We start from the raw sequence: 15,041 nt of genomic DNA on the forward strand, positions 1-15,041 counted from the left end.
TCCCTTGCAGCCCTCTCCTTAGCCCTGAACGGCTCAGTCCAAAGGATCCAAATTCTTAATTCTGATCAGTTGCTCAGTCTAAGACCAGAGACTTCCCTGAGTTCCAGCTCACTGAGGAGCAGCCCCTGAAATCCTGCCTGGTTTACTCCAGTCCCTCATCTAAGGCTTGACCCTTCACCCTACCTGCCAGAATCCAATTCTTATACTTCTAGCCCACCTTCTACTAGTGACAACCTTCCCTGTATAATACCACACAGGACCACTTGTGGATTTCTGCCCTGCTCAGCTAAACTCACTAGCTGTCTTAGAATCAATCTTTTCTGAAATAGGACTGAAACTGTGGATTCCCCTCAGACATCATGCCTGATTCCCCTACTATCCCTTCCAAAGCTATAGTCTGGTTCCTTCAAAAAGGAGGTATTTCTAAGAGCTATAGGAGAAATCAAAACCATGGGACCTAGTAACCACTGAATATAGAGGTTATGAGATTAAAACATGAAATATGACTGAATTTTCAATCTGATAAGACTTTTCTCAGCACCTTACATATATTCCAGAGATCTATCAATACAACAAAAGTTGGAGGAGGAGGGAGGCTGCCTTATCACATTTCACTTTAAGGGAATGACTCCCTCTAGAGCTATGAATGACACCAACTGCAGAGCCTTACGCTACAGCTTTCAACAAGGGAGTCAGAGGATGAGCCAGAGGTGAAGGTGAAAGTCAGAATCTAGCTTACAATGGGCCCCTCTGATTATATTATCCCATATACTCCTCACACAAACCCAAGGAGGTAAGATTATCCCCATTATTTCCAGAAAACACTGGGGCTCATAGAGGTTAACTTGCTCAGAGTCACTTACTTTAATAATTGTGAAGCTGAGAACTGAGCCTAGATGTGTTAGATTCTAACACTTGAACTCTATCCTTAAGCTATAATGCCTTCCTAGGAGAAGCTTATAAAAGTACCAGCCAGAGGCAAGGAAGACAAACAGAAGGTAGTGGAACAAAGGAGTCATGGAGGATAAAGTGGCCAGTAGAGTCCAGCGCTGCAGAGAGTCAGGCAACATAAGAACTGAAAGGGACAACATATATGGAGAATTATATTTATAGAAATAAACACACATTAAGTGTTAGCTATGTGTCAGAAACTATGCTAAATGCTTTAGCTGTATTAATTCTTTTAAGCCTTAAAACAGTTCCTAGGGATAGGCTTATTGTATTGATAAACATAAAATAAGACACAGGAAGGTAAAATAATTTCATACAGCTAGCAGAGAGCAGAGTCTGGACTTGAATCCTGGTAAGTGGGCTCCAGGCTCTGCAGGCTTAGTCTTCCTAGGAAGTCTCCCAGCAAGAACAGTTTTGGTGGGGTGGTACAATCTAGTCAACTTGCAGTTGCCTATGAAGGGAAAGAGAAGATGAAAGCAGAAGTTCAAGGAGGAGATGTGTTAGTTTCCTAGGGCTGCTGTAACAAAGTACCACCAACTAAGTGGCTTCAAACAACAGAAATGTATTCTCTCAGTTCTAGAGGTTACAAATCAAAAATCAAGATGTTGAAAGGTAGAAATAACCACAGGAAAAAATCTGGAAAAAGCACAAACATATGGAGGTTAAATAACATGTCAATAAACAATGAATGGGTCAACCAAGAAATCAGAGAAGAAATAAAAAATTACATGGAGAGAAATGAAAATAAAAACACAACAATCCAAAATCTTTAGGTGACACCAAAAGTGGTTCTAAGAAGGTTATAGCAATACAGGCCTCATTCAAAAAGCAAGACAAAAATCTCAAATAGACAACCTAACCTTATACCTAAGGAGCTAGAAAAAGAAGAAAGAAAACCCAAAACTACCAGAAAGAAGGAAATAATAAAGATTAGGGCAAAAATAAATTATATAGAAACTAAAAAACAAACAAACAAACAAACAAACAATAGAACAGATCAATGAAATCAGGTGCAGCTGGTTCTTTGAAAAGATCAACAAAATTGATAAACCTAGCCAGACTAATCAGAGAGAGAAAGAGAGAGAGAAGACTCAAATAAACAAAATCATAAATGAAAAGGAGAAATAGGGCAGCCTGGGTGGCTCAGCGGTTTAGCACTGCCTTCAGCCCAGGGTGTGATCCTGGAAACCCGGGATTGAGTCCCACATCGGGCTCCCTGCATGGAGCCTGCTGCTCCCTCTGCCTGTGCCTCTCTCTCTCTCTCCCTCTCTCTCTCTCTCTTTCTCTGTCTCTCACGAATAAATAAATACAATATTTAAAAAAAAAAAAAAAAGAAAAGGAGAAATAACAACCACCACAGAAATGCAAATGATTATAAGAGGATGTTATGAGAAATTATATGTCAACAAACTGGACAACCTAGAAGAAATGGATAAATTCCTAGAAACATATAACCTACCAAAACTGAAGAGAAAGAAATAGAAAACATTAACAGACTGATTACCAGCATTGAATTGAATCAGTAATCAAAAAACTCCCAACAAACAAGAGTCCAGGACCAGCTGAATTCTACCAAACACATAAAGAAGAGTTAATACCTATTCTTGTTACAGTGTTTCAAAAAATAGGAGAAAAACTTCTAAATTCATTCTATGAGGCCAACATTATCCTGATACCAAATCAGATAGAGATACCAAAAAAGAGAGAGAGAGAGAGAGAACTAGAGGCCAATACCTTCAGTGAATATAGATGTAAAAATCCTCAACAAAATATTAGCAAATTGAATCCAGCAATACATTAAAAAAAAATCATTCACCACAACCAAGTGGGATTTATCACCAGGATGCAAGGGTGGTTCAATATTTTCATATCAATCAATGTGATACATCACATCAATAAGAGAAAGGATAAAAACCATAGGATCATTTCAATAGATGGAGAAAAAGCATTTGACAAAGTACAACATCTATTTATGATAAAAGCCCTCAATAAAGTTGGTTAAAAAGGAACACACCTCAACACAATAAAGGCCTTATATGGAAAAACCCACAGTTAATATCATACTTAATGGGGGAAAACTGAGAGCTTTTCCCCCACAGCTAATATCATACTTAATGGGAGAAAACTGAGAGCTTTTCCCCTAAGGTCAAGAATAAGACAAGGATGTATTACCACTCTTACCACTTTTATGCAACATAGTACTGGAAGTCCTAGCCACAGCAATCAGACAAGAAAAAGAAATGAAATGCATCCAAATTGATAAGGAAGAAGTAAAGCTTTCACTATTTGCAGATGATCTGATACTATATATCTAAAACCCTAAACTCTGCTCAAAAACTACTAGAATTGATAAAACTTCAGTAAGTAAGTTTCAGGATACAAAATCGATATACAGGAATTCATTGCATTTCTATACACTAATAATGAAGTAGCAGAAAGAGAAATTAAGAAAAGAATTCCATTTACAATTGCAGCAAAAATAATAAAATACCTAGGAATAAGCTTAACCAAAGAAGAGAAAGAACTACACTCCAAAAATTATCAAACATTAATGAAAGAAATTTAAGACACAAAGAAATGGGGAGACATTCCATGCTCATGGAGAACAAATATTGTTAATATATCTATACTACCCAAGGCAATCTATAGATTTAATACAATCCCTATCAACATACTAACAGTGTTTTTCACAAAACTGTAACAAATAATCCTAAAATTTGTAGGAACCACAAAAGACCTCAAACAGCCAAAGTAATCTTGAAAAAGAAAAACAAAACTGGAGGTATCACAATTCCAGACTTCAAGTTATATTACAAAGCTGTAGTAATCAAAACAGTATGGTACTGGCACAAAAATAGGTACATAGATCAAAAGAAAATAGAAAGCCCAGAAATCAACTCACAACTATATGGTTGATTAATCTTCAACAAAGGAGGAAAGAATATGAATATGCAATGGGAAAAAGAGTCTCTTCAACAAATGGTGTTGGGAAAACTAGACAGCTACATTCAAAAGAATGAAATTGGACCACTGTCTTATACCATACCCAAAAACAAACTCAAAATAAATTAAGGTCCTAAATGTGAGACCATAAAAGTCCTAGGAGAGCAGAGGCAGTAATTTCTCTGACATTCGTCATAGCAATCTAAAGAAGATGTGGCATATATATACAATGGAATATTACTCAGCCATAAAAAGAATGAAATCTTGCCATTTGCAACAACATGGATGGATCTAGAGAGTATAATGCTAAAGGAAATAAATCAAAGAAACACTAATAGCAAATTATTTCATTCATATGTGGGATTTAAGAAACAACAGCAACAACAACAAAAAGGCGGGGAGCAAAAAAGAGAGCCTTAACTTTTGACTGTAGAGAATAAACAGATGATTATCGAGAGGAGGTAGGTGGAGATGAATAGTTGCTGAGGATTAAAAGTAGACTTAATCTTGAGGTGCCTGGGTGGCTCAGTCAGTTAAGCATCTGCCTTCGGCTCAGGTCGTGATCCCAGAGTCCTGGGATCAAGTCTCATATCGGGCTCCTTGCTCAGCAGGGAGCCTGCTTCTCCCTTTGCCCCTTCCCCTGCTTGTGCTTCCTCTCCTCTCTCTTTCTTTCAAATAAGTAAATAAAATCTTAAAAAACAAAATGTAGGGGCACCTGCATGGATCAGTTGGTTAAGCATCTGTCTTCAGCTCAGGTCATGGTCCCAGAGTCCTGGAATCATGCCCCACCTCTAACTCCCTGTTGCTTTTCCCTCTGCTCCTCCTCCTGCTCACACTCTCTCTCTCAAATAAATAAATAAATAAATAAAGGCTTTTTAATAAATAAATAAAAATTGAATTTAAAAAAAAGTACACCTAATCTTGATGAACACTGAGTAACACATGGAACTGCTGAATCACTATATTGTTCCCCTGAAACTAATATAACACTGTATGTTGATCACACTGGAATTGAAATGAATGAATGAATGTTGTTGTTGTTGAAAGGGTCATGCTCCCTTCCAGTTTCTAGTAGACCCATATATTCCTTAGCTATAACAGCATCCCTTCAATCTCGGCCTCAGTCTTCACATGGCTCCTTCCCTGCATGTCTATGTCTCTGTCTCCACTGGCATTCTCCTTGTGTGTTTGTGTACAAACTTCCCTCTTGAAATGCAACATCAGTCACATTGAACTAAGGCTCTTCCAAAGACCTCATCTGGATTAAATCTGCAAAGCCCCTATTTTCAAATGTTGCATTAACAGGTCCCAGAAGTTAAGACTTCAACATATCTTTTTGGGGGAGGAGGATACAATTTAACCCATGACAGGAAACTTAGTCCAAGGAAGAGTTTTTAAAGATAAAAATGGGAAAGATGATCTACATGCTCTTTTAAAATAACATTTTATTAAAGATCAGTAGTCAAGTAATAGTTCTTTCTAAATGTGCAGAAAATCTGATTATCTGTATCCTAAGAAAGGCTTGCCATGACTGGCATATCATTTTTAGTATTCTCCTTTGATTTAATGAGTTGGAGAAGGACACAGTCTCAGAGCTTTATGCCAGGAACATTCTGGTACTATCCATCTATCACAACCTCCCCGGCTCATGTCTCCCCTGATCAATAAGAAAGCAGAATCGATGCCCATGTCAAGCTGCACGGTTAACTCTCAATCACACACACTGACAGAAGCAAGCAGTTGTGTAAACACTAAAATGAACAAAAACTTTCCACCTGGCTAGAATTTAGCTGGTTTTTCTACTGATACTTTCTTAGATGATTTTTTAAAATAGTTTGTAACCCTCAGTTTATATCAAATGGAAGAAGCAGTCCAAGGAAGTAGCCTAGAAATAGCTAGCTTAGCAACAAAAGCGAATCTGGGAGTAAATGATCAGTGCAGATAATCTACACACTTCTAAGTAAGAATTAGGTAGACTTAGAGTATCAATAATAGGTTGATCCAACACCTAACACATTGGCATTAAAATTTTACTTTAAAAAATTTTTTTACTTTAATTCCAGCACAATATTAGTTATTATATGAAAGAAACTGCCACTTATAACATTTATACATTCGTTACTTTTCCCCAAAATGTTTAATTATTATCTGCTCCTTCCTGATTAGTTTGACATAGTATCATAAGCATGAAAATTTAGCAAAAACTCTAATTAAAAACACCAATAAAGAATGGGCAGGTAGTAGCTGTCAAAGAGTATCTAATGCTGTAAGACATTTGTGATTCACACTATCTTTGCTCTTGAAATTCAACCACTGTATTCACAGTATTGGAAGTAAAAAATGACACTCCCCAGCTGGGGCAGAAGACATCAACATTGTCAAGGGGCAAGCATACTCTTAATACAAACACAATACATTATTCCAGTAATGTCAACCATTACTCAAAATGTTTGAAAGACTCCTTTCCTATAATTACCACCAGAGAGTACAAAATATTCTAATTCTGTCATTAATTTAGCAAATTCTTATTTAGTGCCTGTCATATATGTGATACTGTGCTATGTGTCACTGATTTTTTTAAAGATTCAAAAGTAATTCAGAGCAAAATCATACACATGGTATTGTTAATCAAGCAGAAAAATGCCATTTTTTAAAGATATATTTATTTATTCGTTTGAGAGAGTGTGGGCAGGGAGAGGTTGAGGGAGCATGGAGTCCAATGCAGGGCTCAGTCTCATGACCCTGAGATCACGACCTGAGCCAAAACCAAGAGTTGGATGCTCAACCAGCTGCACCACCCAGGCACCCCCAGAGTAACACCATTTAGATTAAAAAAAAGTTTCACAGAAAGTATGTTGCCAGGTAAAGTATAATTCACTCTTTCTGCATCAAAATAGAGTCCTTCAGATGGTTTCAGGATTTCTTCCGAATAAGTCTGGCTGACACTGGACCTTGGAGGGTAAATTTTTAGCAAACAATGCCACTGATTTCAGAGAATCTATCCACATTGCCTTATTGTGTGATTGCAGCCATTCTTCTGTTCCCTCAAGTCTCAAGACTCAAATCAGACATTCAGGCTGAACCCACCAGGCATCACCATCATTTAGTACCTTCTCCAGAGCCTGTCATTCTTTTTTCCAGTTTCCCTTGAAAGATCTAAACAAATGGTGAGTCATGATGATTTCTATGCATCACTGCAAATACACAGCACACTCTTACAGCGCTTCCCCTCATGCCTACATTGTCCTTTAGAATGAGCTCGTTTCTTTCCCTAATTTACTCTTCAAGGGAGGGTAGGTATAAGCCAGCTCTGCAGAGAAATGTAAGTAACTGAATGACCCATTTATTTTTTAAAAAAGATTTATTTATTTATTTATTTATTTATTTATTTATTTATTCAGAGAGAGAGAGAGAGGCAGAGACACAGGCAGAGGGAGAAGCAGGCTCCACGCAGGGAGCCCGACGTGGGACTCGATCCCTGGTCCCCAGGATCACACCCCAGGCTGCAGGCAGCACTAAACCGCTGCGCCACCAGGGCTGCCCTGAATGACCCATTTATAAATAGTATGACTCCATATTATCCCCACTTCCTAACACTCATGTCCTTGAGTGTCCTGATAACTCCATTTGAGTGTGGGCAGAAACTATGATTTGCTTCTCACCAACAGAATATGGTAAATGTGATGGGATGTCACTTCTATGATTATGTTGCATAAGACTAATGTCTAACTTACTAGCCGGCTTTCTTTGTTGTTAGCTTTCTTAAAGCTAGCTGCTATGTGGTGAGCTGCCCTACCAGGAGGCCTACACAACAAAGAACCACCTTCAGCCAACAAAAACCTAAAGTCCTCAGTCCATCACCCACAAGAAATTGAATTCTGCCGACAACCATGTGGGCTTGGAGGCAGATCCTTCTTTAGCCAAACCCTGAGATAAGACCACAATCTCAGCTAACATCTTAAAGCTGAGATCCTACAGCAGAGGACCTCATTGAGCTGTGCCTTGCTCCTAACATTTCCTCTCCATAGCCTTGCTTGGTAGTAGCTTCGCTTGTTTATTTATTTCACATAAAGCACCCACTAATTGTCAGAAACTCCAAGTTAATTCTACAACTGCCAACAACAGGCATGTTTCACGGTCAATTCTGATTACTAGTATCTTGGTATATATTAAACATGTTGTAATGTGCCATAGCCATGCCTGTACATCCTATGCCAGGTCACAAAGCCAATCCTGCTTTTCATGGTTACCTTCTGGAGTAAATAGGGATTCCAAAATAGGCAAATCCACAGAGATAGAAAACAACCTAGTGATTGCCAGGGCTAAGAGAAGAGAGAAATGAGGGAGGAGCTGCTTAATGGATACAAGTTTCCCTCTTTAAAAAAAAAAAAAAAAAAAAAAAAAAAAAGATTTTATTTATTTATTCATGGAGAGAGAGAGAGAGGCAGAGACACAGGCAGAGGGAGAAGCAGGCTCCATTCAGGGAGCCCAACGTGAGATTCGATTCTGGGTCTCCAGGATCAGGGCCTGGGCTGAAGGCGGCACTAAACCACTGAGCCACCTGGGCTGCCCACGAGATTTCCTTCTGAGGTGATGAAAATGTCTTAGAACTAGAAACAGATGATGGTTGTACAACACTGTGAATGTATTAAGTGCCACTAAATTGCACACTTTAAAATGGTTAATGGTTATTTTATGTTATGTGAATTTTATCACAATAAAACATTTTTTAAATGTAAAGAAAACAAGAGTAAGTAGAGATAAGTAGGGGCCAAGACGGCTTTGAAAGTTTCAGATGAATAATTTTTGAAACATAAAGGAAGATTGGTCTGGTCACTTTTCCAAGAGGAAAAAATCAAAAGCAATTTACTACACATACTAATTCCAGATACTATATTCGTGGATCCTCAAAGATCAATGATGCTAAGACTTATCATTGACACTAAAGATACAAACTGACTCTGAGACTGTGATTTTAGAAGCACTGTGATGCAAAAATCATTAGAATCAGAGGTAAATACTACCACAAATAAAATAAATATGGTTACTACTAATATAAGTAGATACATTTTACTTAAGGAATCTACAATGTAACTAGAATGCACTGATGTAAAGTGGAAAAATTCTAATGTGGACTAATGGAAAAATGCATCGACTGGAAGATAATAGGTCATTTGTTTCCTCTGAGTAGCGGAATCATGGATGAGTGTTCCCATCTTCTTCAAATGCTTTTGAAAAGTGGCATGAGAGGGTTGCCTCGCCTTTCATCTTCATGCCTTCCCATCATCTGCTGGTGGGAAGAGGGCCTTCCGGCCTCAGGCACCAACACGATGCAAAAAGAGGCAAAGTGATGGCAATAAACATATTTGTTTTTCTGGGTCTACACTTCCCTCTGAAAACTTCATTTATTCAACAAATTTGATCGAGGGTCTTTTACATGGTAGGCATTGTTCTAGACACCAGGAAGAAAACCACGAATATGAAAAATCTGATTGTGGAGCTTCCAACCCAAGACCATAGGGTGAAGATGGAGCCTCAGCCAGAGAGTGATAAGGAAGAATCAGAGAAGTCCAAGGAAGAGGGACTTCTGACGACTCGTGTAAAGAGAGTCAGCACAGCCTAAGGCCACCCGAGGGCAATGGTAACAGAACCGCTTGCACCATTCCCTGGCCTCTGAGTGATTTTGTGGTCTGCTGTAAATAAAGGTTCTTTTGGGTGGTAGACAGAGCCAGAAGCCTACCCAGCTGTTTCTGGGCATAATGCCAGGATTATATATTTTATCCAAAATTTTTGCTTTGAGCATATACTGCTTCATAGTCAGAATAAACAAACAAAAATGAAGAAATGGGCTAATATTAACCCCTGCCTTACTCCCTTTAGTCAACTATGCAGGTTGGTTTTAGGAGGTAACAGTTCATTTTCTGCTAAAATAATCACCTTAGGAATACATAAGAAATTCCAAAGAGAAGCTGAAATTTCACTTCAAGTAAAAAAAAAAAAAAGAAAAAGAAAAGAAAGAAAGAATAAGTGAAAGAGACTGTCACATTTCTCTTTGAAAACTGCTGGCTTTTTCTGAATTCTAATGAACTGTATGTCATTGAAACATTTAAGTGGCCCGAAAGATTCTTCTTTTCAGGATGATAATGAATGTGACACAGGTGCTAGAGGACGAATAGGAATCAAGAGTAAGAGGCAAGTGGATACTGAAAAGAGATCTTGTAAAAAGCTTTTAGCTCCTTTTATTATTCACATCCCTGAATGGCTATGTCTGCAAATTGGTTATAAAAATCAACTTTCCACATTTGGAAATGATGTAGTAGATTATCAGTTCACTCCTGCCCCCTTGCCCCCCCCCCCAAAATACCTTTAGATGCTGATGTTTTTGCATTAAAGGAAGTATTAATGTTCCCACCCTAAGCTTTACATATTGATTACAACTAATAGACTAGAGAAATTGCCTACACATGAAGTATGTTGTAGCCTTGAAAGATGGTCTTTGCTTCTTGGAACATCACATCATCATGCCTGTCATGATTAGACAGTATTTATATTTGGCTTGCTCAGCTAAAACAGAGACATTTCACTGGCCTTAATGATGCCTTCCTGACAACCAATTCATTTAGGAATGAGTCTAAGTGTTTTGTCACTGAAGGACACAAAGTAGATTTCAGAAGTCTAAGAAAAGAGACAGTGACAAGTTATATTGAACATATACCCTTGTTTCTTAGCCAGCAGGCACAAGTGTTACAAGGAAAGTGTTCCAACTCTTGGATTTGAAGTGATGTAGCCAAAATGAAGTTATCAATGCTTAAAGAGGACCCTAAAGATCTAGTCCAAAGATTCCCTAGCCATCAGCTCAGGATCTACCTGTGGCTATCAGAACCTTACCTAGAAGATCAACAAACCAGTTGCAACTTCCAAGTTACTCCTTTCCACAGTTCCTGACATTTCTATTCGGATGAGAAATGCTTACAGTAATCACTCCTACCCATGCATGTATGCACAGGCATGCACTCAATTCTTTTTTTTTTTTATTTAAATCCAATCAATTAACATATAGTGTATTATTAGTTTCAGAGGTAGAGTTCAGTGATTCATCAGTTGTATATAACACCCATGCTCATTCTATCGTGTGCCCTCCTAAATGCCCATCACCCAGCTACCCCATACCCCTCCCTGCACCCCCCTTGCGCTCAATTCTTTTAGTCAACTAATAACTGCTTATGGAGCCAGTGAAACATGCTACATATGAAGATAAGTCACAGGGAACATAAAGGTGGATAAAGCATGATTCTCTGCCTTCAAGTAGCTCACAATCTTACAAAAGACAGGCATTACCAAATACAATATAACACTGTCAGTAAAGGCCTGTAGAAGTAAAAACAAGGAAGTAATCAATTCATGAGAATTTTCCCAAGTAAGATGACATTTGCATCAGGTATTACCAACTGAGTAAGCATTCCACAGACACAGGGGAAGCAAGAAAAGGAATGCCAGACAGAGACCTTGGTACTCAAAATCTTAGAAACGTGCACGCTAAGCATGAGAAAAGTTTGGTGTGGTGGGGATGGGAAGTACACACAGATCAAGAAGCAAGGTGGCAGAAGGGAAGTTGATAGGAAGGCAGATTTAAAGCCAAAATGTGCACAGCTTCAAAAGCCACGCAGGGGAAACCCAATTTATCCCAGACATAAATGAAGTAGTTAACACAAGGTTTTAATTTAAATGGCACTGTGCTGTCTTATTCACATTGACTGTCTCTCAGAACCTGGCATAACACTCTCACACAATATAAATATTGGTGTGGTGGAGGGAGGGGTTGTTGCTGTTCAATAGATAATGAGATTTGTGTTTCAGAAAGATATCACTGAAAACAGTGTAGAGAATTAACTGAAAGGTAGGAGACACTGCAGCAAAGATGGGTAAAGAAGCTCTTGCAATAGTTTGGGTGACACAGACAGTGGTATGGCAAGGAAGGGTGAGGTCACCAGGCACTCAGGAGAGATTCAGAATGAATGGGACTCTACTCCCTGATTGCCTATGGGAACTGAGGGAAACAGACAGGGATTCGAAATGACACTCAGATTTCTAAGTTAACAATGAGTGTTACTGGGATCCCTGGGTGGCACAGCGGTTTGGCGCCTGCCTTTGGCCCAGGGTGCGATCCTGGAGACCCAGGATCGAGTCCCACGTTCGGGCTCCCGGAGCATGGAGCCTGCTTCTCCCTCTGCCTGTGTCTCTGCCTCTCTCTCTCTCTCTCTCTCTCTCTGTGACTATCATAAATAAATAAAAATTAAAAAAAACAAAAAACAAAAAACAATGAGTGTTACCAAATGGCTGGGTACCCCAGCAGCTCAAAGGGGAGGCAGAAGTTGATAGGATCCAGATCACAGCTGGACGGGGTCAACTTGGACAGAGGTGTCAAAAAAAAAATTTAAGCACAGAGGAAAATGAAAGGGACTTCTACACAATAATCTCAGATCCATCCAAAGCCCCTTAATATATGAAAAAAAAAAAAAACACAGCTCAGAGCAATTAAGAGAACTACCAAAGACCACACGATACAGTAGAAGCACAACCAGAGCAATACAATAAGTTTCCCCAGGGTTCCTCCCATGATATTATATTCCTTTTATGAATTAAGACATTACCACACACTTTGGCTTCCTGAGCAATGGAAATGGAAGAGAAGACATAACATGTTTGTGAATCAAGACAAATTGTATGTAGCTATGCCTTCTGCTGTTCTGAATGTCCAGCTCTTGGCAATTCATTTTGTAACCTGGTACACTGGAACATTTCTTTTCTTTATTCTAAGGAAAATAGTTGGAAAGATCAACAGATACAGTCATACTAACCCTAAGGTCATGGTTTTTGCAATGTGACAAATAAATGTTTTTTGAATGAATTAAATGTGGGTGAGTGCAGATCTCAGAGTTAGGTTTTCAAAAACACAAACTTAGTTTTTATGTCCTAATTGAAAAGGAGGCAAGAAAAGTTGTTACTGATTCATCAGAACACATTTCTGCTGTCTTTACACTGACTCTTCTAAAAATAAGGGATTCAGATTTACTAACTTGTTTTCATTCATCCAAAAATCAATATTTGGAATGCAACAGATTGAATTCAGTGTTTTGAAATATAATTCAGGAGTCGCTGGAGATACAGCAAATATTGATCAGAATAACTTCATATTTCTTATCTATATTTCTTTCTTTACTATCTGCTTAAAAAACCCAGGTTCCAATGCATGACAAGTCCTTCCCCACCCCACATCTTGCCACCCCCCACCCCAGCCAGTTCACATTAAGTGTTATCCAAGTGTCTTAGGCTAACTTTCAACATCCTGATGGAACATGAAGCTTTTGTTTAATCCAAACAACTCAGTGAGGAATTAGTATAGAAACAAGGGAAGACAGGGTGCTTCAACATCCAATTTTAACTTCCATATATCATACACTAATAAAATAATCAGGACTATCTGTCAAAGTGTCTGAAATATAAAAGACACTAAGCAGATTTTAATATCTCAGCAGAGAGGTCATGGCAGTAATACAAATCATGGTTAATTTTTTAGACCTTTCAAATTACCTAAGTAAAATTAGGAAAGAAGGCAATTTTTATGCATCTCAGATGGTGCTGGTGACAAAGAAGGTAAATTGAACCACAACAAGAACCCATGGGAATTTTAAATGGAGTGAAGGAATCCAGATGCTGGTTTTCTCATTTGTGCCTTGATGCATGATATGGCATCTTCTGGAACACTGCTTTATCCCAGACACCATCCCTGACCCTTCAACTCAGCCAGGTCCCCTTGTCATCTGCTTCTTTTCATCTAGCACATGCCTTATGATTATACTAATCTCTCTGTACTATAATTATTTCTTTTTTTGGTATTACCTCTTTAATTGCCTGTCTGTCTCACTCGGCAAGAAGCTCCATAAAGTCAAATTGTCTGTATTGTTCATCACTGTAAGCCTGGAGTCTGGCAAGTGAATGAATGAGTTAGTAAACAAGTGAAAGCTGGAATGAAATGGTTTTCTGAATCAACTTTTTTTTTCTGAAGGGATTTGTCCATTATCGGACACATTATTAAAAATAACAAACAGTAGTATATTGTAAAGGCTTTGAGCTTCATTTGGGGAAGAATGCTAGATGTTCTGTTCATAAGCTTCATTTGGGGAAGAATGCTAGATGTTCTGTTCATTTTGATAGCTATTTGTGCTCCTTTCCTTTTTCCTGTACTAGAATCCCTTTGCCCAGAGCTTTCCTGTAGTTTTAGTTGACTGCAGCGACATCTACTGTTGAGAAGGAGGAAGATTCATCTTTCCACTGGCAGACTACACAGATGGTGCTTGAGTAGGACCACAGGGCACTCAGGTGTCACCCTATCATCCTGCATAATGAGTCTTACAGACTGTTATCTCCACTTTACAAATAGTAAACTTGAGTATACATTCATTAACATATCCCACAGCAAATAAGCGACAGAGTCCTCAATACCAACTCCTGGCTACAGTGCCTCTGATTAGAACCTTGCTGAATGAGGAGGGGGGATGAGTATAGCAGAAATGCCTCATTAGGGACACCTGAGTGGCTCAGTTGGTTAAGCATCCAACTCTTGATTTTGGCCCAAATCACGATCTCAAGTCATGAGATCAAGCCCTACATCAGAATGGGCATGGAATCTACATAAGATTCTCTCTTCCCCTCCCCCTCCTCAAAAAATGGAAGGGGGGAAGGAAGAAAGGAAGGAAGGAAGGAAGGAAGGAAGGAAGGAAGGAAGGAAGGAAGGAAGGAAGGAAGGAAGGAAGGAAGGAAAGAAAGAAGGAAGGAAGGAAGGAAGAGAGAAATGCCTCACTAGGGATGCCTGGGTGGCTCAGCAGTTGAGCACCTGCCTTTGGCCCAGGGCATGATCCTGGAATCCTGGGATCAAGTCCCACATCAGGCTCCCTGCATGGAGCCTATTTCTCCCTCTCTCTGCCTATGTCTCTTCCTCTCTCTGTGTGTCTCTCATGAATAAGTAAATAAAATCTTAAAAAAAAAAAAAAAGAAATGCCTCACTAGAAGAAATCTATTGCTAGTATAAGCTCCCCTTCATCTAGATACCACCTATATGTCTACATTTGTCTTTGGGAAATTGTCAT

At 38.9% G+C, this 15,041-nt stretch overlaps 1 protein-coding gene across 9 annotated transcripts in view; it reads right to left on the bottom strand.

Moving 5' to 3' along the window:
• Window positions 1–15,041, bottom strand: part of ARMH4 (armadillo like helical domain containing 4) — a 162,710-nt gene that overhangs the window by 39,825 nt on the left and 107,844 nt on the right. Inside the window, exon 7 of one of the 9 annotated variants that reach the window (XM_072838723.1) lies at window positions 1,269–1,402. The exons of 7 other annotated variants lie outside the window; for them this stretch is intronic. In XM_072838723.1, coding sequence (XP_072694824.1) covers window positions 1,269–1,402 — 134 coding nt within the window. Of the gene's footprint in view, window positions 1–1,247; window positions 1,403–15,041 lie in introns of those variants that run through there. One more of the 9 variants, XM_072838722.1, reaches the window with a different exon arrangement.

Source organism: Canis lupus, chromosome 9, assembly GCF_048164855.1.
Source record: "Canis lupus baileyi chromosome 9, mCanLup2.hap1, whole genome shotgun sequence".
NCBI classification, from domain to species: domain Eukaryota; kingdom Metazoa; phylum Chordata; class Mammalia; order Carnivora; family Canidae; genus Canis; species Canis lupus.